Genomic DNA, 26,815 nt, shown 5'->3' on the forward strand with positions numbered 1-26,815 from the left:
CAGTAAGAACTGCATTTCAGAGCTTTCTGTAACAGCAAACTTTTAATAACATATATTTATTTGAATTCTAGAACAAGAATATTAAAACATATCTTAGTTACACTGGTGAACTCATTCTTCCCTTTACTTTTATTTAAAGACAGCCTAAGAAAAAGAGGGTTCAAGAAAAATAATACTTAAGACAAATTTTTTTTTTTACATTTTCTATGGATACTGCTGCTTCTTGTCTAAGGATTTTAAATTTTATTATTTCAAGTAAGAAGATTATCATGTAGTGACCAGCATGTGGAAAACATTGTTCCATGAGTTTTGGGGGCATATTACAACAAAGGTTTCAGTTTGCATAGTAGAGTGTTATAGCATTTTTTATTAATTGTAGCATAATATAGTGTGCAAAGGAAAACCGCGATCTTGTGCTTTACTTCTTTTTAATGATAGTGATGATAATAAGAAAATTAATGTTTTTTTAGAAATTGTCTGACTACAAGGGGCCGTTCTGTTAATGGATATGGGTAGATTGTTCCCTCCATAAGATTGTTCCTGAACTTTGAAACTGGTTATTTTAACAGGCCTGCTAAAGGTTGTTTGTGGTTTGGTTTGGGTTTGGGTTTTTTTTTTTTCCTTATTCTCTTCTACTTAAAAAACAGAGGCTGAACTACAGCAAATTAAAAATGAGAGATTCAAGCAATACAAAGCAACCCTTGCTCAGATTTTTGAGTGCCCCAGTGTGAAAGTGTTGCATACCCTATTTGCTTTTTGTTTTGTCTTGCATCTAGTGTACTTTCCTTAAACCTGTGAGATTCATGTTAGACATTTGAAGAATTACTTGATACTTTCTGCAACAAATGTGTCTGCTGGTGTCTTGAGCATTGCTTGCTTTTGCTGTGTGACAGAAGGCAGATGATGAAGCTGTAAAACAAAAATCTCTGAACTCTGGAACCACTTCTCCAGTGTAAACATTAATATTGCTTTATTTCTAAGCTCTTATTTAAATTATAATGTTTAGAATTAACTGTTGTTTAGATGTATAATTTTGGAAGTAATAAAAAGCCTGTCTCCATAGCTGTACTGGTGAAAGCAGCAGTTGCACAATGAAGGGTGTCATTTTAATAACTGTAGGCTTCTATTTATCTATTTTTTTGTAATATAAAAAGTTCTATTAAGAAGAAATGTAAAATTGGATGCTGGAGTTTTCTAAAATAAGAAATGAGCCTATGTTAGAAAATTATTTTTTCTGTAATAATCTTTCTTTCCTTTTTTTGTTTGTTGTTCATTTGTTTTTGTTTTTTTGTTTGTTTGTTTTTGTTTTGTTGTTTGTTTTTTTGTTTTTGTCTTTTAGGACCGGAATAGGCCCTATGACACTTTTAACTTGCACTCTTTGGAAAATTCCTTAATGGATATGATAAGGACTGATCATGAGCCTCTGAAAGGTAAACACTACCCTCCCAGTGGCCCACCAATGAGTTTCGCTGATATAATGTGGAGGAATCATTTTACAGGTTAGGAATATTCATATGTCCATGCTTGCTTGGTGCTTAAACAAAAATCAGCTTTTCAGTATTGCTATAAACTTTTTGCTAATGAATGAGTTGTCAGTTACGTAAAGCATCTGTTTTCCCATCTTAAGATAATCATCTCTACTATAGGAGGATAAGGTGAAATGTGTATACATTTATCGTAAGTGCACAATCATAATATTATCTAACTGGCATTTCTGAAACTTAGGCTTGTGTCTCAGCAAATCGCACAGTTGGGTTTCCTGCTGCAGTCACTCAGTTCAGAAAATGTGTAGTACAACTGGAGTCCAGTTTCTATGTTCAACATCTTATTCAAAGTTAATACTACTCTTAGTTTTGGATCATCAGCTAGTGTACAGGGTTCTGAAACAACCACTCTGTCAAGTTACTCGTTACAGTTCTTTCAGGTTTCTTTAAAAAAAAAAATAATCTTAATCTGGATTTGAAATTGTCAGGGAGAGTCAAAAGCTATTAGATGTTAAGTGCTGGGAAAGTTTTGATTATTTATGCTACTAAACAATGTTTGTTCTACCAGGTGTAGCATTGGAGATAAAAGCATTTCTAATACTTAGCTGATACTGAATAGTGAAAGGTTGTGGCAGCATTTCAATGAATAAATATTCCTGATGCAGCTGCACACTCCTCTGTCTTAATCTTCCATTGGTTAAGTTTAAAGATAGGTACACGTTCTTGCTCACATGCATTCTGGCTGACTTTGAAGACTGAAGCCAGTAATAAGTCATATACAAAGAAAGTATTGAACTAGAAATGATTCCCAAACTCTCAAGAAGTCAGGACACTGGAACTGATAGAGAAGAAATGTAGCTGTGTATAGCATTTCCTATGCTAATGCTTATATACACGATTGCCTCGTTTGCTCCTCTCCCCATTTATATGTTACATGTGGAAAAATATTTTTTTCTTGGTCTAAGGTCTTGTGCCTTTTTCACCATCTTTCTGGGTACAAAGTTGTTTGGTTTTTTTTTATAACCATAACAGACTGAGTTCTGTGCTCTCTGCTCATGTAACCCGTTCTTTCCACTATTATCTTGAAATTCTCTGTGCTATATAGCCTTCATGTGTCTTTAGCCATTATTCAGCTACCTAAAATGGAAAGAAATACTGTCTCATGTCTATTCTGATCATAGTCCTCCAAAATAAGTGTAAACCTGAAACTTATAACAAACAAGCTCACGAAAATTGAGATTTCTGCTGGATATACGTTTCATATGGCTGTTATTAAAAAAAAACAAAACAAAAAACCAACAAATTGCTGGTAGGTAGATTTTAAGTATTTATTGTATCTTATTAAATGTATTATAATCTAGCTAAAACGTCATGGTTTTTAAAATTGGTATTTATTTAAGTATACAACTTGAGACTAATTTTTTAAAGACTGAATTTCTGTTTGAACCTGAGCATGGAAAAAATGAAAGATTGGATTAGAAATTGTATTACTCTAGAAAAAGACTTTAACATCATGTAAGTGCAATTTTACTTATACTTGCATTATTGTCTCTTTATAACCATTTTGAAATGTATTTTAGTCAGAATATTAGCACATAAAATAATAATGGGTACAAATCTTTAATTCCTTTGTGGTGTTGGGTCATTCTATCAAGAATAGCTTCCAATACTCAGCTGATGTAGTCTCTATAAGTGTTGCAAGTGGTTTCCACAGCTGTAACAGAGTGTCATAATGCTATGTAATGTTGGTATTTTGCGTGAGGTAGAAATGAAGTTCTTGGTTTCATTAAGCATCTTTATGCTTTTAAAGAAAAGTATTCTTTCCAAATCAAACTTAATATTTTCATCTCCCCTAGGTTCTCAATTTATGTAGAAGACTGACTAATTTAAATGGACATCTGAAAGCAGTAGGAGCTGTTTTCCTCTGCTCAAAATGTAAAACTGAAGAGTTGAATATTAATTGTAAAGTTTGAGTTGATCTTTTCTATTCACTAGTGCGACCATTGGCTTTACTTAAACAAACATTTCTGTCACTTACTGGACAGGCTCTTTCTGTCTGTCTCATTTCCTCATTTAGTGCTGCTCACCTGTTTTGGCCTTTCTGCCTTGTTACTTAGCTGTCTAGCAGCTTCCAGTCCAGTAATTGCTGGGAGAAGTCTTGTTTAGTATTAGTTATCTCTGTCTCTGCCCAGCTGTTTTTTCCCCCATGAATATGGTTAATTCCCTGCCTTGCTTTCTTTTCCCTCTAACTACAGGGCTTACTTTGCTAACCTCCAGCCTTGGCTTGACCTAGCATGCACTTTCCTCTACTTCTGTTTTCACCCTATGCAGCATGACTGGCAATATTCATAGGAGTGGCTGTTTCAGGACATGTTTGTTCTCCCTTCCAAGAAGTGTCTTCCTCTTTGTTAAACAGATCTGTGTTACTATTTTAACTGAAACCTTTTCATGAAAGCCTAACTAGTTTTCTGCAAACATTGATCTACTCCTCAAATCGCTTTCCTGTTGCATTTTTTTGTTGCCTTGTCTGTGAAAACTGGTCTTGACTCTTCCCCCGTACCTTCACATTTCTGCTTTTCCTCCACCAAAGATGCAGAAGGTTTTCAACTGCTGTCCTTCTCTGCACCTTCCTCAAATTTCACTTAATCTTGTCTTCTAAACTAATTTGCTTTTCTTCTTATTTATCCTGCTCTCCTCTGGCTCTCCCCCTTAAAGTAGCAGCATGTTTTAGTCTGTAATCACCTTGAGAAAGTATGCTACTGACTCTGCTTGCTTTTGCTTGTTTCTTAAGTAATGTTCAAGTTTTTATTTATTTTTACCTTGAAGCTTTTTGAATGTACTGGTTATGTCATTCGGTTTGATTTTTCAGTTTCTCATAGACATTACTGTGTGAATGCCTCTTGTGCAAAATTTCAACTGCTTTTTCTTCAATCTTATTAATTTAATCAAATCTCATAGCTACTTCCTCTTCATTTTATTTCCTCTGTCTTTCAGGAGTAAACTAGGTGTGTGTTTCCCTTTTAAATCTTCCCTTCCTCTGGCATCTGTGACTGTCTGCTCTTAGGTTCTGTGTAGCTTTTTCTTGTATAGATAAGAAAGTAAACCAGCCACAAATCCTTGTTTAAAAAACAAAGAAAAACAGTGATATGGCTTTCAAATGACTTTTGGTTTGCCTTTTGGTAAACAAGCCTTGTTTTCTCAAAAAATTTTAGCTAACAGTGCTTGCCTGTCAGTTGCCCTTATATTTACTACCCAAATTTTTAAACAGAAGAGGTAAAAAGGCGAAGTACCAAAAGCCTCTGATTTTGAAAACACAGAAGGATTTAATTCTAGAAAAACTATGCATATCTTGGAGCCTCCAATGCATGTTACAAAGCCAGTGCAGCTATTTCAGGATCATTTCAGCCTGCTGCTAGCAACAAAGTCTTGAGGAAATGCGTATTTTTAGAAGTATTGTCTGCATATGTATTCATTAGTAAAATATTGCAGGTGGTTTATTGGAAGTTTGAAACATTGCTTGGAACATAGCCCTTCTTGGCATATGTGCCCCCTTGCATCCCAGCAGATACTTGAAACAAAACATAATTATCTCAGATATAGAACAAAGGCTGTAGGTTAGAATGTGGATGGGAAACCATAAAAGATTCTGATGTGAAGACCAAATTGAAATGGTTCTGGAATATTTTGTTCTCATTCTTGGGTGTAAGTTCCTCATGCTCTACGTTGTTCAGTGGAGGTGGTGGAGAAGCTCAGGGATGGGAAAGGAAAAGCCTGTCCACTTGTTTGTAATAGCTGAAGCTTTATAGTTTCTCTGAATCTGAGGTATGATCAGACTTTGTCCTGCAGGCAATGGAAATTGAGTTTATTTCAAGGTCAACACAGCAGGCCACTTCTTTTAGGCGTGATCCACTGGGCCTTGAGAGTACATGTGATTAAGTGGCTTTTCCGGGGTGGTGGTGTTTGCTTTCAAGTGTGGAACAAGGGAAAGGCTGAAGTATTGTTAGTGCAGCAGAAGCTAACTGATGCTCAGTCCTGCAATACTGAATTACTTGTGTTTAGTGAGTGCTAAGACAGTGTGACAGGCTGGCTTGGTGCTCTCCAGCTAGGAGAGCTAGAGTCACTTAGTTCTTTTTGGGTGTTTCTTGCTGTAACAGAGATTTGATACCTAGCTTTGAGGTTTCTGGACTAGGGTAAATTACCAGCTTACCCATCTACATCACATTTTATCTTGAGCCAGGTCTTGGGAGGAGGTGTTTGGTGGCAGCTCTTACTCTGTTTCTTTCTAAAACTGATTTTTTTTTTCTCAGCATTTTCTGCCAGATAGGGGTACCCTGCTGTATGTTCCTGTCTTTCTGTCCTTGTAGTCTGGGAACTGTGTAACTTTACAAATTGTTTGACATTTTCATGCTTTTGAGAGCTAAAGAATGCAAACTCATTAAAAAGCAAGTCTTGTTTTCTCTCAAGGCAGTTAGGCAGGCTTCCTTACCTGCTTTCTGTGCAATCAAGACCAGGTTCAACACTTCTCTTTCAGTCAATAGTCATAAATCCTGTTCTCCTTTCAAAAAGGAGAAACAAAGTACAGTAAAGGAATTGTTAAGCTTCTTCTAGTTAAAGACTAGTTACTGTATATGGCCAAGGGTGCCTAGTTGTTTCCTGTGTCAGTCATAACCAGGCCTATGTGATGGAAGTGTGCAATATCTTCTAAGATGTTTTTTCCTGAACTGTCTGTTTTCTTAGTTGCTTATAATGTATTTTATGGGAGAGAGTTTTGCTTTAACAAGGAAAGGGTATATTTGCAGCATTTTGTAACCTGTTGGTATTTACATACTGCTTCTACCTAATGCTGTGGGGCAAAACTGAATTGTCAGAATAGCTGTGGGTAGATGCTACTTACTACAAAAACATTTTTTTCTACATCAAAGTGTCTTCTGTCTATGGTGTAATATGTCACTGTTGCAATAAGTTTATCCGTGTCAAACTATTGCATTACAACACAAACAGAGGCATTCTGATCTGTAAAAAATATTTTGATCAGTAGTAACTAGCAGCTGCCTTTGTTCTATTTTTAAATAATTAAATAAAACATTTCAGCTGTGTTAGATTGTATGCTATGCACATGTGCTACTGATAGGTCATGAAACTGAATAAAAAATAAAACTGAGGAGAGAAATCATGTCCCTTTTGAAATTTTTTAAATTTACTCTTACAGTAGCTAACTAATATTTGGGTTTTATTTTAAATCAGAATGGAAACACACTTTGTAATGTGCAAACCCCTAACTAACAAAAATTCTGAGGTTTTAAAAAAGTATGAATGTGACATCTTCAAGTATGAGTACTTGGAGACAACATATGTACAAGGAGAATTTAAAGAGTAGGCTTTATTAAAACTAATTGTAATGAATATCATACTGCAGAAGGTTACATCAAATGTGTTGATTATGTCATAATATTTCAGTAGAATGTACATGCTCCCTGACTATCTCTTAGCATTTGCTGTTCTGAGATTGTTTGAGACTTTGAATACAAATGTATTCATTCAGAGGTAGAAACAGTGTCTGTGGGGAAACTTTTTATCTTGATTTTCAGTATTTAAAATGAATGACACCATATATTTGGACAACAGAAAACTGGAGTTACTGGCGTTACTACTTTTTAACTATTGTGAAGACTGTATCAGGTCACATGAAAACTAAGTAAGATTTCAAGATTTCCTGTTTACATTTAACTGTTGTTTGAGGTTTGACAGGAGTGTTTAAAGATTGTATAAAGCTTGGATGATATTTTAATACATATAGAATGGACCTTTACGTTTCCACCTTGATCTTTAGTTAATTCAGTGCATGCCATCAGATTTTGTTCAGCTCTAATTCTTCATAGGCTTTTTGTAAGCAAAGCAGTAAGTTTGCCACATGACCTGAGAAGAGTGAAGGTGAATAGATCGTATTTGTGTTTGCAGTCAGCAACTGAACACAAAGGTTGTGCAAACAGAACAAATGTTGTCATCTCAGTCCTGGAAATGGTGCCACCCATTTACAGCTTTTTGCAACACTTCATTAGAAAAAAGTGCACTGTAACAGTGTTTCTCGAAATCCTGATGCTCGTCAGACACCTTTCTGTAAATGCATGTAAAAACCAGAGTGAGCAGACAGGTGTGTTTGCACATCTATTTGTGTGTAAAACTAGGCCACTCAAGTTAATCCTTTTAAAGGAAACATACTCTTATTTCCTTTCCATTTGAAACTCTGTGTATTTAAGAAAATTCTCTGTAATATTTTTCTCTTCAGTACAGAATATGACCATTAAATGGTTCATATTTCTTAAATTAAGTGTTTTCATCAATGATCCTGTAGTGTGATCATACTGTCTAATTTGCTGCTGGCATCCAGCATGTCCTTGTCTTTGACCTGCTGAATCTGTTTTGGGCAGGACTGATGGTGCTTTTTTGTTTGTTTTGTTTAGTTTAAGGAGTGCTGATGCAGATACCCATTTTTCCTTCTCTTTATTTCCATCTTTTCATTGTACTATTGAAGACTGGCCCCAGAGACCTAAAGCCCTTTTTGTCTTTCTTACTTCTCTACTGTTATGAGCGTTTTGTATATATTGGCATAGACTGCTAATGGAAAAATCTGCTTTCATATTGGTGTATTTTAGAAGTAAAGCTAAACTTCTTTTTATGTTCATCAGGTCTTGCTTTTAAAGTACTACTGTTTTGAAAATTTAACTGTTTTCAAGCTAAAAATCTTTGTACTAAAATATATGCAAGACTTTGTGTTTAATTGGAGCTATTTACTTAGGAAAAGTGCATTCTCTTGTAATGTAGATGCTGTTATATTTTATAGGTTGCTTTCTCTACTGATGGCATATATTTGTTTAGTCAGTGGTAGGAAGATGTTAGTATCAGCAAGCTTTGTTACTGATACAGATGATAATTATACAGTTCTGTTCACATTGCCACAATGTATTTGCACAGTAAAAATACAGATGTGTAACACCAGTAATCGTTCTTAGTATTTCCCTTCTGGCAAATACTAGTATTTTTGTTCTGCTGAGTATGTTGATGTATAAAAGATATGCAAGTTGCAAGTAGGTGTTTAAATTATGTGTGAACAAATGGCAGATAGACCTCAAAAAAAAAAAAAAAAGAGGGGAGGGGGGAAGAAGGGAAGAAAAAAAAAAGCCATCAAACTTCTTCAGGGAGTTACCTTTTATTTTTATGATTCTCTGTGCAGACCCTTGCTTACGCAGTTCTTGCTTTTGAAACTGTTTTGTGCATGTACGCTGAGTTAGTGTAGCACCAGTTTCAGGTGCCTGTAGTTTTGGGGGAAGAGGGGAGAGAGCGGTTTGAGGTCTACTCAGGTAAAAATGCTTAAAATTCTTGTATATACACACATGTACTTCATGCTTGTTGGCCATTTGTGAATCATGGAGCGAAGACTCGTGGTTGAGCTGGGGTATGGGGGGGTGTATGTGTGTTGTTAGGCTGTGCTTAAAGTAGACCCCCAAATACATATGGGTCAAAATAATCTTATTTCAGATGTTTGAGGGAATACTGGTCTGGCTTTGATTTTTGCATGTGTCTGTGTCTAACCTTTGCTCTACCCCATTTGCTATCTATCCATCCCAATAACCATTGCTGTTTTGTAATGCCTGTTGTTGGCACCAACTCTGAAATAATTTGATAGAAAAGATAAGAATGATAAAGGAGGTATTATTACTAAGGAAGTATAGCAGACCTAATCCTGTTGCCAGTTTCATTTGACCTTGCCATTGGAGTCACTACTCATAACTTTGAACTGATATCAATAATGATATCAATAATGATTTTAAGAACTGCATGACAGGAAGCTCTCATTCCCTGTAAGTTCAGGAAAGGTAAAAAGCAGGTCAACTTTGCTATTTTCTAGTAAACCTTATGCAAAATACCAATTGCTGAATTAGTGTGAGTTTTACTCAAGACATAACCAATGAACATTGGTTCTTGTAACGTGAAAATGATGAGAACAGGTAACTGTAATCTTAAAACTCCTTCACTGAGTGAGTGTTCGTGGCAGGATCTGATCAGGCTTTCAGTCCAAAAAAACCATAGACACTCGGGAAAAGAAAATTAATAAAAAGAGAAAATAAATTCAGAAATCCCTTAAGGTAAAAACAATAGTTACAGATCTGGAACTGATTAATCACTGGTGTTTGTTTCAGATGCAGAAAAATAATGGTAATATCAGCATATCTATACAAAGATGAGGTTATAGATTGGTTTTACACTTGTAAACAGATTGTGCTTATAAGCTTGAATATCTCCTAAAAATAGTGGATTTTAAAGTTAAGATTAAGGGGACAACCACAGGAAAGCCTGGCAGTAAACACTGTCAAAAAACTGCAACAGTGGTAAAGCTGTGCCTGATATCCAGATTTGTTATTTCTGGAACACCAGTCTTTCTCAAAACTGTTTGTGTAACTTGAAATTATCTAGACAATTGAAAAAAAAAAAGATCAGATTAAATATTTGTGAAAGATTTAATAAAGGGATTCTATGTGGGAAGGGTATACTTAAGTTATTGGAAAGATTTCAGAATTGTTTCAAAATCATGACTCTTTTCTACTAAGAATGAGGTGAAGTTAATTTCCATTTAATGTCATATTTCCAATATAATACAGAAGAGAAGATGTGCATACTTGAGATGTGCTCTAAGAAGGAATTTGGCACTGTGCCGTGACAAGCATGATATTGGACATGCAGCAGAACAATTAGGCAGTCCAACCAGAAAAGTGTCTCCAAATGCTGTTAGGAGAGAGAATTTAAGGAATTTAACAATGTTAAAATGTGCAAGAGAGGAGCCTGGGCTATACAAGAATCATTCAACCCTTATACTCTGAAATGCTTAAAGACCAAGAGGTATAAAACTGGATTATTTTTTTTTAAATTAGGAATTGAAAAGACTTATGTAAAAGAGTGATTATTGTTGCAGCCTTAACTGCAGTAATATAAGTGTGTGTTATAAAAGCACATAACTATCTACTGAGTATATTTTCAATTATGAAACCAAGACAGGCAAACTGAAAATGGCAGATGTACACCTAATACAAGTACTAGGGATGTTGTTACTGGAAGGGTTCCTATTTATGACTTCAGTGAACTGCTGGAGTCCATAACGTCTGTGCTCTAACTTCTCTGTGTTTTTGATTATTGTGCTTAAGATTCTTGAAAGTAGAAATTTTATCCAGAGATTTTGTCTTAAAACTATAATTAGAAATATGTGCTTATGTAGACTTCATAAAGGTCCAGGTAGCATACATGTGCTTTTCTTAAAATTGTTTACTGATAGTAATTCCTGCGTTTAACCCAAATAGGTCCTTGAAAGTGCATATTCTTAATTACATTTTAGTCTTACGTTGCACCTTTAAATGAATATATTTATAATTTCCTTCTTGTGCTCTCTTCTTTTTCCTTAGATAATTACACAGTTTTGTAATCTGCATGTGGCCTTTGTTTTCAATTGAATAATTTGCTCAAAACAAGATGATACTCAAATGTTGTAGCTAACATGAAAGGCTATATAATTATTAACTAATTGTCTTATAATTGTACCATTACCAATCTGTTTTGAATGCTTTTAATACAGGTGTGTTTTGAAAGTATTCCTTTAATTTGTTTCTATAGAATTGCACTAGGGGACTTCTGAAGATGTACAGAATTATTCTGCACTGTTGCTTAGCTCAGTGTGAGAACATGTTCTTCTGCTTGTGCTGCTCTGTATTTTCTGCTCCTCTTAAAAGATAGCTGACAAGAACTGTTTAAAAATAGCAGGCCAAGGGCAGGTGACAAAATGTCACACAAGCAGCACCTGGTCCAGTGACAGCCTGGAGGGAGGAAAAAAACAAACCCAGATGTCACAGATACGATTCTATTTCTGAAGCTGGTCAAACAGCAGAATTTCAGCTCCAGCAAAGGAAAAGAGAAGGGCCCATCCAAGCATTATGCATTCAAATTTTACTCTTGTTTTTTCATAGCTGTTCCCTTTTGTCTATTACAAGTATTAGTTTACAAGTATAGATTATTATATACACCTTTTCTCTTTACAAGTAATACCTGTAACCGCACACTCATTAATATGCTGTTAAAGAAAACGGAATTAATGTCAGTCTCGCAAGATTTCTGAAATATTTTAGCACAAGCTTATGCTAACAAATAATAGCAGCTTTAATGTCTCTGTAGTGCCAGATCAATATGAAAATATGTATAAGAGAATTATGACAGTAATTAATGAAGATCTCTTTAAGAAGCTTTGTGCAAGGAGTTGGAAAGTGAAAATGGAAAGTTTATTTACCTTCTTTCTGCCCTCACTTCTTTCTGGAGGTGCTGTTTGCTTCGTAGTCTTATTGTGGTGGCACTTCTTTCTGAAAGAATCAGAAAATTATGATGTGAAGAAAATAACTATTTGCTTTTCTTAAACTGCTTGTGACTTCGTTTCAGAAGGGTACTGAAGGTTCATGTTGCATCTGTTCAGAAAGAATATTAATTACAGCACTGCAGTTTCTGTGACTAGAAATAGAAGGCTTTAACTTATCGCTAGGAGCTAAAAATGTTGGAAAAGATTGGCTTTAGTTCTGCTTTGTCAAAGCATAGTTGTTAAAACTTGGTTTTGCAGAAGTACAGCAACTTAATGGTTATATTGGCTCTTCAGTATAGTAAGTAGGTCTTGAGCTCCCATATTTGAGTGCCTATGTAGTGAAGAAATGTAAACTGCTTGCTTCCTTTGCTCCCGAATTTAACCACAAATCTGGAGAAACGGAGAGCATATGAAGTGGATTACAACACTTATAAGTAACTTAAGTTGTTACTTAAATTAAATAAAAGTTTTATGTGGCTATAATGATCCTTTTATATATTTTTCTAAATGAGGACTAATACCAATTACAGCTTTTAAACTGTTTCAGGGTTTTAATTAAGAAAGTCCTGTTACACAGTTTCTTCAGAGTAAGTTTTTAATACTTCAGCTTGGTTAAATACTATCTAAAACGAATCTTAACAGTAGCAGAGTTGGCTCATTTCTTGCTTGGATGGTAAAAGTGGACTGAGTCTCCTTTGAAACAAAGTAACCATCTAAATTGGCTCCCACTTCCAGTTCCTGTAGTCATCAAAGATCTTAAGCCAAGCTTTCAAGTGTTAAATCTCACCTGAGAAAACTGGTACTATTTTGTATTTCTCTAGCTTCCTGGAAACTGGCACTAGCAGAGTTCATTTGAATTTCATGGTGAACCTTCTGTATATGATGGCTCTGTATTATGGGTCAAGAATAAATATTTCCCAAAGTATATATGAAAGTACTCCATGAGAATAACTCTCCCTCCAACCTAGTGTCCTGTCTCAAGTAGTAAGCCATAGCAGGTTTTTTAGGGAAGAATACAAAACTGGGCTAAGCACTCTTCTCTCCAGCAATTAACTCGAGAGCTTCTGGTGTCACAGGTGGTATGGAAAACAGTGATTTATTTTTACCAGTTCAGTGGAGTTTTTATAATGCTGTACCTGTTACTTGAAGCTAACTATAAGTGGCATAACTGCAAGGTTGAACTTTGAGGCCTTATTTTGAAAGGGTAAACGTAATTATTTTCCTACTACAAAGGGAAGGGATGTATTCAAAGATAATTATTTAATTGTTTGGTTTGTGATTTTCAGTATTTTAAATACATAACACTGAGGTACTATGGAGTTAAATATTGTAAATATGTATTCTTGGGAAGTTGTCTTCAGTAGGTTGAAGATTTGGCTACCCTGAATGTTCATTCACTTTAGCAATTTTTCATATTAATGAATTTAATTCAGTTTTGAAATAAAAACATTGAAAATAGCTTTTATTTACATTGCAGGGCGTATGGGAATAAACTTCCATCATCCAGGAACAGACAATATTATGGCTCTTAACAGTAAGTAGTTAATATCTAGTGACTAATATTGTCATGTTATTATTTCTTACATTTGTTGTGTACATAACTGTACAGTTAGACATAAATGTGTGATAATAATAATATTTGCATAGAAGTTGTTGCACCCTCTTTTCATAAATCGTTCATCTCTAATTTTATTGGTAGAATTGGTGATTCTTTATATTAGCTTTAGAATAGCTTTGTGTGTTCCACTGAAAGCTTCATGATGCCTTGTTGTTCCCTCTTTTGTAGGTGTGTATGTGTGTTAAATCTGTAATTTCTAATATCTTTCCAGACATATTTCTTCTTGTTGGGATAAGTTGTTAGAAGTTTTGCATACAGTTACATTGACTGATAGAGTTTGTTGGTTTCCCGAAAACATAATGTAGACAGGACTGGAGAGAATGTTTGGACATCTAAATAATGAAGAAAAAGTGTGGGGCTGCACTTCACTGAAAGATTATTGCTTTTGTTTGTGTTGAAAAATAAAAATTAAAAAAAGATCCAGTCATGAACATTTCTATTCAGAAAATGGATCTGGATGCTCTAGAGAGAGCCTTGTGTTGGGGGTGTGTGGTGGTGGAGAATGGGGTGTTAGGCACCACCAGAATAATGTAAAACTGAACTATGCAAATCAAAGTATAGTTTTTGTCCATCTAATCTGAAGAACTATTTTGAAATGCCTTGTTTTGCTTACAATGTATTATTAGAGGTGTTAGGATTAATTTACTGACTCCCCTCTCAAATTGTTTTGCCTTTGCACAGTTTGTTATACTGTGTGTAGTTGAAAACTGCAGGTTTTTGTGTAGTACCAAACAGAATTAAAAAATAATTTATAAATGTGAAGAACTGAAAATCTGTAAAAAGATGCAAGAGTTTGACATTTGGCTTTAAATGCCAGCTTTTGGATCTTGTAAGACTTTGCTTGCGCTCTTTTTCTAAGTTTTACACTGCTAATAATGGGGTGATATTTTGCAGAGTTTCTGTTGTCATAGTTAGCATATATACCTCATTTTCCTATGGACATGTGAAATTACAGGAAATAAAGTAATTAACTGGAAGTGCTCCATTTAATTAAAGACTTTGTTAAAAGAGGAAGCTGTTCATGTGGGTGTGCGTGTGTGTGAATAAGTTCTACACAATACAGCCTGCTGCTATTTGACATGAATTCTGATCTCAGAATGTATTTGTTGTTCTAATGTGGGCATTTCAATAAGCTGATTGTAATAGTAATATAATCATGCGGAAGGGAGATTATGGTTGAATTTGAGTTACTTTTAAAAATTGACAGTTACTATGGAATATATAGCAGTATTTCTTACAAAGTCTTACAGAGATTTTTTGAAAGACAGGAATGAAATACAAAAAGCTACACTATATTCTGTACTATAGCAAATCAGGGTTGTTTCATTTTGGGACAACTCGCTTTTATCCTGTCATTGCCAGATAAACTTAAAAAAGCCCTTGCCTTTTTAATGGAAGTAATATTTCAGAAAATATTTCTTCCTAATTACTTTGCAATTTTTACAGCAGCTATTTAATCTAATTGTTTATTAAAAAAAAAAATCCTTTGCAGCTATAGTCCTGCTGTATGGCTAAAATATTAATGTAGCTGACTGAGAGACCTAAAGAAAATATATTTATGTATTTCCAGTATTTAAAATATTATGGGTTTATTGAAGTATTAACTATTTACAGACTTGCATAAGCCTGGAATCATAAATACACAATTTATGCAAAATAGTAGTGATTGTTCTTTTGAATGGAATTCAGTGCAAATCAAAAGTCTGGGTAAGTTCCCATGTATTTCCAGTCTCCTGCATCTCTTCTCTTCAAGGCCGCACCATTTTTGGCTATTACTAAGAGCCCAGAAGCTAGAATTATTGTACTGTGAAACCTGTTGGGTTTTGCTGTTAAATCTTTGAAGGATTGAGAATAAAAGCAAGTATTCAAGTACATTAAAAATTACATTCTGTGATTTAAATGCTCTTCTGTATGCAGCTAAAATTGAGAAATTTAGGACTATGTAATTCCCACGTGGTTCATTCCCCTTGTCACAGGGAAATAGACTAAGGAAAGTTAGTCCAAGAAGAAATATGCTTTCCTGTGCTGCCATAATTGTGGCTTGGGTTTAAAAAAATAAAATAAGTAAAATAAAATTAAAAATCCCCAAAGGATATTTCATCCCAGGAATTTTTTGAACTATTTGGAGAACTTAACGTAACTTTTAGAAATCATGATACTTATAATACCTATATATAATTTTTGTTAAAACCAAACACTGTCTGCTGAATCTGCAAATCCCAACATCATGTTCTATTTATACTCATTGCTACATAAGCATTTCTCTCCTTTCCTGTGAAGACACAGTAATAATCTTTAAGATTTATTACTCAAAGCTCAATTTCTTACTAGCAGTATACGCAGTCTTTTGAAGCTGGAAGACAACATAGGCTCAGGCCAACAGCAATGTAAAACTTCCCTTCTGCCTACAACATGTGAAGTAAAGTTTTCTGGAGGGTGTTTGTCTCTTTAGCTCCTTCTTATTCTTTATGGCAACACTGTCAACTGTACTTCAGCTGGTATTCTTATTTACTGATTACAGCCTTTTGAAACTAGGGGTTTTCCCAACAGTCTTCAACATTTACAGACAGTTGTTCAAGGGGATTGTTTGGTTTGAGGGAAGGTGCTACTTGCTCAGGGAAAAGTGTAAATAATCATCTCAAAGCACTGAGTTATGAAATAATAAAACTAGTGAGACAGAAGAGATTACTTTCAAAAGCATAATTATTATTAATCTCTTCTTGTTGTTAATGGTGTTATGCTTGCATATATACACAAACTGTTGCACATGTGTATAAACACTTATAGAAGCAGTTGAAGTTTTCTATCAGAATTAGGCTTCTATTGAGGAATGCAATGTTCTTATATTCGGTGAGATCTGAGCATAATCCAAAAGAGCACTTAAACAAAAGGAAAATGCAAATATTTATATCTGAAATATTGTGCAAAGGGAAAAAGTCATAGCTTTTGTCTATACTATCTATAATTGAAATTTCTCTAGTAGAAGAATTCTTACAAACTTTCATCTACAGCACCTTATTAAATTGATACTGTAATTTCTAGGGGAAATGTGGCATAAATTGAACTATTGATTTTATTTACATAAATTCATGTATGAACTTAAAGGGAAACCATCTGTTGATGATATTTTTAGTAGATGTTTGCAGTACCTATTAGAAGTTATGTTTAAGTACTAAGCAAAGTCTGAAAACAATGTGCTTTGCCAAAATTAACTGAAAGGTATCCTCCCTCCCCTTCTCATGCTAGGGATCACTCCCCTTTGCAGTCATTCATTTCTGTAGCCATTGCTTCTGTTTGGGGGGACACTGGGAGTTCCCTTGAGTTAAGTTTTCCTTTTTAATCAGCTATAGAAATAGGACTAAATGGTCAGCATGAATACAGTCACCTGTGTGCTAGGTAGTGAGCTATCTTTTATGCTGCTTGTGAACTCCAGAAAGCCAAGAACAAACTTCAGTGAGAAAGAAGTATAGCAGGTGGAGAAGGGAGATGGGGAGTAAACGAGGGTGTGTGATCTTTCTAATGAAGGACTGAACTGTATTGCTGGGATCCCAAACAAACTTACTTCAGTAAAATTAGTTTAGTCTAAAGGTAGTTAAACCAACAAATGAGAATAAACCCTTTGTGAAATACTGGAATTTTATTTTTCCTAAAGCTCCTCTGTACAGTGACTTTGCACTGCTGTTCGGCTTCAAATGTTCCATCTGCTTCCAATGTTCATTCTTGTCGCATACAAAAATGTGTCATCTGTGAGGTCTGGTACTATTTGCTCTCCATCTGACTGTCTTTTCTTCTTTTCATTAGTGTCATTTAATTCTGTTTGTTCTGAGTAAAATAATCAGAAAAATACATTAAGACAAGAGTTCGGGGCACCTTTTTAGATGTTTGTGTAGAGCTTTTGGCTATGTTTTATTAACAGATAATAATTATGAGGGCAAGTCATCGTGCAATGACAGAAAATGTAATGGCAGGAAAACAATTTCGTTTTTTATATTCATGTTTCTATTGCTTTTCAAATTGCCTTGTCTCCTTAAGAGCCATTGTACTTGGCTCTTCCTACATTCTGATGTATTGTCTTCAAACACATACAGTGTTTCGATATATCAGAGTTGCTGAAATAGCATTTTATATTTAAATCTTTTGCCAGTGCTGTTGGTATACCTTGAAATGAACCGTTACAAATAGATTTATTGAATAATTTTTGTCTTGCAAAATCTTGTGTTGGCAGTTTAATAGCTAATAAAATCTTGGGGGGGTTAGTGATAATAGTCTGGTAAAACGTGTGGCAAAATTTCAAGGGCCATCAGTCTCTTCCAATAATAATATTATACCTGCCTATAGGAATTTGCTGAGCTCCTTAACCCAATTGCCCGGTCAGGTTCTAATGGGTTACTAGCATATTAGCATACAAAGAATAATAGAAAGGAATAAAAGACACTGAGAGAGCTAATAAGCTTTGCAAACTAAACCTAATTTGATCATGAAGAGATCCGTTTATTTAACTGGAGGGAAAAAAAGGGATCTTGTGAAGTGTGACATAGCAAAGGCAGCAGGGTTCATGAGAGTCTCAGAGTGTGCAAACTGTCACTTTACACATAACCTTGTTAAGTTTTTCAGACCCAGCTGTACAAACGGTTCGTATTGATGCTGCCTTGGGGGCTGTGAGGCAGGCTAAGCTGATACCTCAAAGTCCCTTCTATACCTGTACAATTTTTTTTAAAAAAAAAGGGGGGGGGGGGGGGGAAGCAGGGGAGCAATAAAACATGCTTTTTCTTCTTTCTTCCTTTCAATTTTCTATATTAGCATCTGTTTTTTCTGAGATCTGATTTGGCTGTTACTGAAGGTAGTACCTCTTGTCAGTGGCTGCTAAAGTCTTTTTTTAGCAGAGGAAGATTTCTCTAAATCGTCTTCCTTTTAATCCAACATTATAGCTCTTTACTATCTTGTTTGGTTTTTTTTTCCTACCACTTTTCCTGCCTCATAACCTCACCAACGTGCTTTTCTTTCATCTGTGTGATCCTCTCTATTGTGGGTGAGTGCCATCTGTTTCTGCAGAATTTTAAGAACAAGGTTTGCCAGGCTGTTCCACAAGCATTATATATGATGCTAGAAGAGATAAGACAGCAATCCAGAATTAGGTTTGGTAGATTGGAAGCAATATGAAGGAAGTTCCTATCAGCCTGGCTGTTAGAAATGTGAGGTTTATTAATCTTTTTTTTAAAAAAAACCCAAACTATAAGAAAGTAAAATACATAAGCCTTCCCTCCTGCACAGATGCTTGGCTGCTCAGTATGCCTGAGGAAGGAAGATCTAAGATGTTTAAACAATAGTCTTGAATATCAAATGCAATTTGTGTGTTTGACCAAGTGTTTTGAGATCTCATATGTGGGCCTTAACTGCATACAACTTGCATGTAGATTGTATTTTCCCGATGATGGGATTCAGTTGTATGTCAGCATATGTTATCAGGGAGATTGTTGTAACACTTGCATTGCTATTATTGGAAAAAAAGTGAGCCAGAAGGGACTGTTGAGGCTAATATCACCAAATTAGTGCAGTGCCCATCTGAACATCCAGTCCATCTATCAGTGGAAATTGAGAACCACCTTTTGAAGCACTCTTAGATGAGCAATAATTTAACTCAATCCCAAAAAGCGAATTATTTGGATTATATGTTGTCTTTCAAAGACCTCTCTAAAAAGACTGTAGCTATAGGAAAAGGGGAAGAAAGAGTATTATTTTCATAAACAAGCTGTTCTGTTGCATTGCTCATCATGAAAAATTATCCCTCAAATCTCAAATGGTGAAACATGATGAAGTATAAATAATTGCAAATGCTATCCCTGAAAAAGTGGGATGAGTGTTCAGCAAATAACAGATTAATATATAGAAAGCTTTGTTTGGAAGCAAATAGATTTATGTGCATATAAAAGTCAGTATAACCATACTATGGCAAGGAACACAAAAATGATAACGATCAAGTTTAATTCTTTGTTCTCCTAAATGTAATTCTTATTTTCCCCCAAACTTTTAGGCATATGGCTTAGTGGAGTTTTATCTTGTCATCTTCATTTATCAGCTTTCTTCTTACTAGATAAAATCCAGAAATTGTTATTGAAGAAATAGTTTTTTATATGCAGTAAACTCAAGCTGGTTCAAGCACTAGCCTCATCTTTGTATGCAAACTATTCTTGTTAACCTTGACCCCTCTTTTAGTTAGTAAAATTGTTGTATTTATTGTAAACTATGTTTATGTGCATATATTTTTTACATTGATTGCTACAAATTAAGTTACTAAAACTGCTTCTGCTGTAGCTGTTTTTCATATACTTCCAACTGTATGAAAATCCACTTTTAGAATAAAATGTTCCTTACCTAGCTCTTTTTTAGTGATTATTTTTAATTTTTTTCTTCTTTTAAATCATACCCCCCCTCCATTTTGACAGTTTGTTATATAACCTTGACCATTCAACAGAGTAGCATGGACTGACAGAGTGATCAAAGACAAAACTTTTGATTTGTCTTGCCGGAATTGCAACTATGATTTTTACACATGGGTAATTTGAGACAGGTTGGTGAATGGTAGATACTTTTAAAATCATAAAGATGTACATAAATAAAATTTATTTGTATTATAGCAAATGAGTTGGCTAAAATTAACAAAGACAAGAATGTCTCCCAAAGGCACTTACTGGAGAACTCAGTGTCTTACAGCAAGTATTGTTTTGAACTGGTGGCTGCTTCAAGATTACAGATGAGTTTTTCAAGTTAGGAATAAGATTCCTAGTACCTTTATAAATCAGGGAGGTTCCCAGTCTTGTCAAATAAATCTTCCTTTAGCCCTTCTAGCTCCAAAATTTCAGATCTGGACATGTTGACTTTTTTTTCCCTAGAGATAATGCTATTTTAAGTCAATTGAAGAAATGCATTTAAGATTACCTTGAAATATCTATCTTTGATATTGTGGACACTTTATTGCAGTAATAAGATAAGTACCAACAGTGAAGAAAGAATGTTTTTAAAAATCTCAAAATACTTCATATTAAGTCTCTATAAAATGTGATAATACAAATAAATGGTGTTATTTCTGTATTTGAAATTAACTGCTTAGATTCACTTTTAGCTATGATACGGAAAGAATGTAGATCTAGTTTGTTTGATTTAGTTTTGGATTCACAAATTTATTATTTCCTTGAAATGCTATTTGATCTGTATCCAGGATGCAGAACCAGTCCCATGTTATAATAAAGCAGTGGGGGAAAAAAATCAGAAAATAAGTTCTTTTTCATCAGTTTCATATAACTTTTTTTTGAGATGCATCTAAAATTTGAGCATTTCTGTTGAGTGTGTTTTGATTTATTGCAACAATGGGTAATCCTTAACTGCAGGCTTTTGAGAATTCCAATTGCATTAGCACTAAATTTACTTAATTTCACTGCAAGATTTAGGGTTTGGGGAGTTTGGTTTGCTTTTTGTTAAAAGCTTGAGTTCTGTTCTTCAACGTACAGTGTAATGTTTGTAAAAGTACACTTAGCTTCTGGGATGAGGTGAGTTAATAGTTTCAGGGGAGTTATTGGGTAAAAAAGAATGTGTTGTTCCCTTGTATTTGAGTACCTGCAATCTGGGACATAGTGGTTATGTAACTTTCTACCTGTCAGTTAAAGAAAGTTGCAAAGGGGTGCAGAAACACTGACACAGTAGTGATGGATTTGGGAGTTACACAACAAATCGGTGCTTGTTTGCAACAATTTCATATTTTATATGGGAAAACACACTCATCACTTCTCAAAACAGCTAGGTTTTCATTAATACTGTCATGTTCTATGAGGTACCTAGGGTAGAATCACTTTTGTGCTGAATTTTGAAATTCAGGAGATGGTTTTCTATATGAAATGACATTCATATTTGGCAACAAAACCAGTATATAGGAGTAGCTTCACTGATGGTGGGTACAATTTTGGGAGCTCCCAGTCTCCTTTCTTTTGTCCTCTGTTGGAATTGCCTAGGAGAGAAAGTAACTTCAGAAAAACACTGGTAACTTCATAGTTTCTAATAGCGCAATAATTTTATTGTTGGTTCCTAAATGTCTCCATTCAAGAAGAACTTCTAAATGTTTTATTTTCCAAAATACTTAAACCGGAGGTCTTACGAAATTTATGTGATGAACCATTCCTTCTAGTAATTCTGTTGTGCTCTGAACTTTGACTTATTAACAAGACGGGTATTTTTTTATTGACTTGTGTCAAATGACACATTCTTTCTGCGTAAACAACATAATAAAGTGTGTGTTGACATTCTTAAGTTGCCCTGCTGAATAATTGCCAGCTTGTTGGAAAAAGTAACATTTTAATGTAAACACTGCATAAAACAGAGTTCATTTTCAAATTCTTTGTATATATATAATATAATCAACAATGGTGAAACTTCACCTTCTTTGAGTTTTTAAATGTGATGTAAGGTTTTTAAATCAGCGAAAGCTGTCTAGACTGTCTTTCTGTTCAAGTGTATTGTACTATTTTCCTGCTAGAATTTACAGGCAATTGTAAATATACCTTCAGTAAAACTCATTTATGGACATAAAGGCTATGTTTGTGAGGGCTTATCTAAGATAAAAGTAATATTATGCAGTGCAGTATAACATAGATGTGTTATAATACATGAATGCAATAGGTTATTCTAAAATTTACAGAAGCCTGTGGTAGATTTCTACCATCATGTACTGTTACCTTGTTCAGAGCCTAAATGTTTACCTTAAGCATATAAAGCTTTCTTTTCTTAAAAAGAAGCACAGAAGTCTTTTTCATGTCATACTGAAGTAACACTTTTTTAAATTTAATTTTTAGATTGGTAGACTTCTGTTTGAGAAACCTCTTTCAGCTAAATTACTCTCAAAACGTTGATAAGTTGGGGGTTTTTTTGGGTTTTTTTTTTTGGTGTGTGGGCAGTCATCAAGACAAGGACTTGCTACATGAGGTCTGACAATGATTCTTTGCCATTATAATAAGTAATGAAGTATGGTTTTAGCAGTGACTTGAAAGGAGGATTGATTTTATTCTTGCTGCAAAGCCAGCCTCTTGTATTAACTCTCTCTATCGCACGCTGTGCAAAGAGCAGAGTCTGTTTCAGGGCTTACCAGCTACCTTACTGTAGCTTAATAGTTGTTCACACAAACAGCTTCTGTTGTCTTTATGCTAAACATAAGTTGTGAAGCAGTTCTTCATCATAGCCCTCGAAATTTTTTAATTTCCCTAATGAAGAACTCTTATAGTTGCTCTTTTGTGACCTCATTGATGGTGGGAGAAAAAAGACATAGGTGTATGGTGTCCACGACAGTGTTTCTTCAGGGCTTGAAGAAGCAGCTACTTGGGTAGAAGAGAGGTTACTAGTGCCTGTGCTGAAGGAGCTTCAGCCTTGCTCTGGTTAGTCCCTGGAGTCACTCAGAGGTGACAGCCAGGGGACCCATCAGTGGATGAGTAGTTCACAGCTAGCTGCAACCGACCTGTCCTGGAATTTCTGGCCAAAGGAAAGTAGGTAGGGAAGACTGAGGGGTATGGTGGGACACCTCGGGATGTGCGTTTGAAGATGGAAATAGAAAAATGGGAAGAATGGAAGGTTTTATGGTAGAGGACACTGGGGATATAGGAGAAGGGAGTGGAAACTAGATTAAGTGGGCTAAAGGGGATTGTAGGGAGAGCTGAAGGAATCATGCCTAAAACCTGGCTGTGTGGGGCAGGGCTGGAAGGCATTGTGTTTTGGAAGTAAGAGATGGGTTTGGGAAGGAGGAGGAACATAAACAGTATTGCAGTGAAGAGAGAAAAGAACAAAACAAGGCTCTATTACCTATTGCCTAAGCTCACTTTCTGTTGAAAAACAACCTGACCCCTAGCCTTCCACATTTGATTACCTTGGAAGACCGCAGATACCTTTTGTGACAGATTGAAGTCTTTGTGCAGCAGACACTGTTTTCCAGATTGTTTTCTGGTATTCTAAAATTTCAGATCAAAAAATGCTGCTTTTTGCATTTCCCATTATATGAAGAAATATGCTTCTGCACTTGTACATTGTGGATTTTGCCATAGATGTATGTCTCATTGAAATGCTGTATAAATTTTGGTAGTTATAAATACGTTTTGTCAATCTGTTTTTATTTGTCTGAACATACTGGCTATTGAGTTTATACTGTTTTGGTAGGATGTTAGTATTTACAAATGGTTAATTATTTAAATTGAAACATAACTGGAAAATATGTTCACAACTAAATAAAATGCAAAATGAATTATTTTAATTAGGATTACTGTTGATTGTTTATTGCCTCTTAAAACCCTAATCCTAAATTATTATTTTATAGTACTGTAATTCTGATGTGCCTGATTTTTTTTTTTAATACCTTTGCTATGTAGAAAACTTGCACAGCAGGTATGTTCCTTTTTTTTTTTTTTTTTCTTCTTCTTTTTCCCCTCCCTCCCCAGTTGTGTCGTCTTCAAACTTTTTCTCTTGTCTTGGGTTTTCTGAATTTCATCTTGCACTTTTGTAATGTCTTTTCCTTCTTTATGGGGGGAGGGGAAAAAGAGAAGAGGTGGAAGCTACATTTTCTTTTGCTTTTGGAGCTAAATCTAATGACAGCTATACCGACAATTTTCTTCTGTGTTTACATGCAGCCAGGAGCTATGGGCGGAGAAGAGGTAAAAGTATTTACTAAATGTTTTGTTTGCTGAATAGTGGGAGAAATAAATATTTAGTTTTCTTATGATAAGATGATGTTACCAATTTTAACATTATTTGGTTGATCAATTGCTTCATATAAATCAGTCATCTTCATTTGCAGAGCAACGCTTTCTTAATAGCAGCTTAAAGCAATGATGATCTTGAGATGGTAACTTCAAATGTGTTGCTATTACTAGTGAACTGGAGGATGACTAAATGTAAAGACTTTCATGACGCATATTTATGACTTTAAATGCACAGTGTTAAAAAAAATGATTTTCAGGTTTGGAGGGGTTTGATAAAAGTGCAGTGTATAACTAGTGCATTGAATGTTTCAAAAATAGTTTTTGCTTAGTTGAAACACCTTTCATTGAATATTACACTTGAGTATTACATTGGATTGCCTTAGGTAGAACGTTGTGAATACCAATACTAATAACTGCCCTCAACAGTGAATATTGATAATAAAAAAAGAAACCACATTTGAGCACATTTTAACTTTATTTAACCATAGGCAACCGTCAAAAAATAAAAGCAGACTGAAAACATTTTACAAATGTACAGTGCTGCATATAAGTTTATTCTGAGAGATTAATGGATAATAGCAAGCTTGCTGACAATCAAGAAAGCTACTAATGTAGCTTAGGTTTATGTGCTGTAGCTTACACAGACTTTTTTTTATTGAGAAAATAACAGTGAAGATTGCAGCTGTTAAAAGTTGGGTAGTGCCATCTGCTTGGTGTACTCCAGCATTAAACTTCATTCTATCTTCTTTTTCATCTATTGTGTGACAGTTATGCATGTGACATCACTTTACAAAATGTAGAATTTCATCATGTTTGTGAAGAAACTTGGAAACAAATCTAGCCATATAAGCAAACCGACAAATATATAAGTAACTTGTAGTTTGTACATATGTATGGATTGAGGTAATAGGCTGTACAAGCTGTACTAAGTTTATAATGTAGAATTTCAGCTGATTTTGTTCAAAGCTGACTGGTTTTAGTGTTTGTCATAGCTAAAACAAAAAGAAAGATTTAAATATTCCCCGTGAACTTACCTTCCTATTCTTCCCTGCGACCAGAGAACAGGCTATTGTTAACAGATGTTGAAAGCATCCTAATACTTACACTTTTTCAGTGCTGTCATGGTACTGAAATGAATTGGAAAGTGTGCAGAGTATAGAATATTGTATACTCTCTTTGCATGTGAAAACTGTTTGTTGTGGCAAGTGTTTCCAGGTTGATCAAATGGCACCAAAACAGGGAAGGTGGTGGGATTCGGTTGGACACTATTAATTTTGTGCAACTCATGTTTACTTGTGGAAGCAAAATATAGTAATGTGGCAGTAATTGTGATGGATACAGTGTAGGCTGTTTTATACAAATGCAGTGGTGACAAAACAGGGCAAATCCGAATGTGCTGGACCTTCAGGTGCTTTTTTTACTCTAGCAAAAAGCATGTTTCACTCCATAATAACTGTTTCCTATGTGAATTTCAGGCTTTTCCATAGTTACAAGTAGATTTGTGTGTGTGTGTGTGTGTGTGATCATTGTTAGGGATTTTGTAACTTGTCTTATTTATACAATATTAAAGTCTGTGATAATCATGCTTTTTGTTATCTTGAATTTTATAATGGTGTTTTGAGCTTTCTTAATCTTAAGAAACATGACATTCTACAATAGCCTGTTTAAAAGTGGTGTGGTGTTTATCAAATGTTCTCATATATCCCCCTCATTATTTTTACCATTTGCATTGTGGTAATATGCAGAGCACTCAGAGGTGAATCTGTGGAAGGACTCGTTTGATGTTTGTTAAACTGAAGTAGTTTAATTAGTGTTTGATTCTGTCACTGTGACTAAGCATCTTCAGTGAGAAGAGATTTTGTCAGAAAGTTCTTGGGGCTTACCATAACCTATCAGTTCTCTACTTGATCCTCTGTTTTCTGTGAGTAAAGAAGCAAGCGTTTCTTTGTAGGTTATCGTGCTTAGATCTGCTGAGTCATGTTCTTTCTAGGTACCTTGTTTTTAACTTTTACAACCAGTTTTTCAGGTACAGATGTAAGCATAGCTATGGGAAATCAGCCTAAAATCTATTCTGCTACACTGAGAACTCAGAGATGCCAGGGGAGGGGCGCAGGTGTATAAAAATAGGATTTCCCTCTGGGAGTCTCTTTAGGTGATGTCTCAATATTTATTGCTTCAGAATGGTTTTTTCTCCTCTTCTTGCTCATTCTCTTTTCTGAACCTACCTAAACTTGTCAGCATTCTGAAAAGCCTGTGGCAAGGGGTTCCACAGTTTTGACTTGCTTTCAGCCTCACTGTGTACTGATTGTGTTCAATGCAAATTAGTTTCCCCATTATTGGAAGAGAATGTGAACAAACATTCCCTATTCCCTTGTCTGTATGCTTTGCATTATTTTAAATGTATACTTCATACATTTAACTCCATATTTGACTTAACTATAAGTTTTAGATCGTCTTTTCATTTACTTTAGATGAGTAGAATGCTTGCAGACTGTCAAGAGGTGATACCTTGCTTTTTAAGCTGCTGTGCATTTTTATTTCCTTCAGAATTCAGCACTTATTCAGCCTCCTCTGTAGATCTGTATTTCAGTTGGAT

The 26,815-nt window shown here is 35.0% G+C and overlaps 1 protein-coding gene across 6 annotated transcripts in view; it reads left to right on the top strand.

Moving 5' to 3' along the window:
• Nucleotides 1-26,815, top strand: part of CPEB3 (cytoplasmic polyadenylation element binding protein 3) — a 92,349-nt gene that overhangs the window by 31,473 nt on the left and 34,061 nt on the right. For 3 of the 6 annotated variants that reach the window (XM_037400489.1, XM_037400490.1, XM_037400488.1), the window contains exons 3-5: nt 1,340-1,499; nt 13,352-13,408; nt 24,148-24,171. In XM_037400489.1, coding sequence (XP_037256386.1) covers nt 1,340-1,499; nt 13,352-13,408; nt 24,148-24,171 — 241 coding nt within the window. The remainder of the gene's footprint in view (nt 1-1,339; nt 1,500-13,351; nt 13,409-24,147; nt 24,172-26,815) is intronic. The other 3 variants (XM_037400492.1, XM_037400491.1, XM_037400493.1) reach the window with 3 other exon arrangements.

Source organism: Falco rusticolus, chromosome 9, assembly GCF_015220075.1.
Source record: "Falco rusticolus isolate bFalRus1 chromosome 9, bFalRus1.pri, whole genome shotgun sequence".
Lineage (NCBI taxonomy): Eukaryota > Metazoa > Chordata > Aves > Falconiformes > Falconidae > Falco > Falco rusticolus.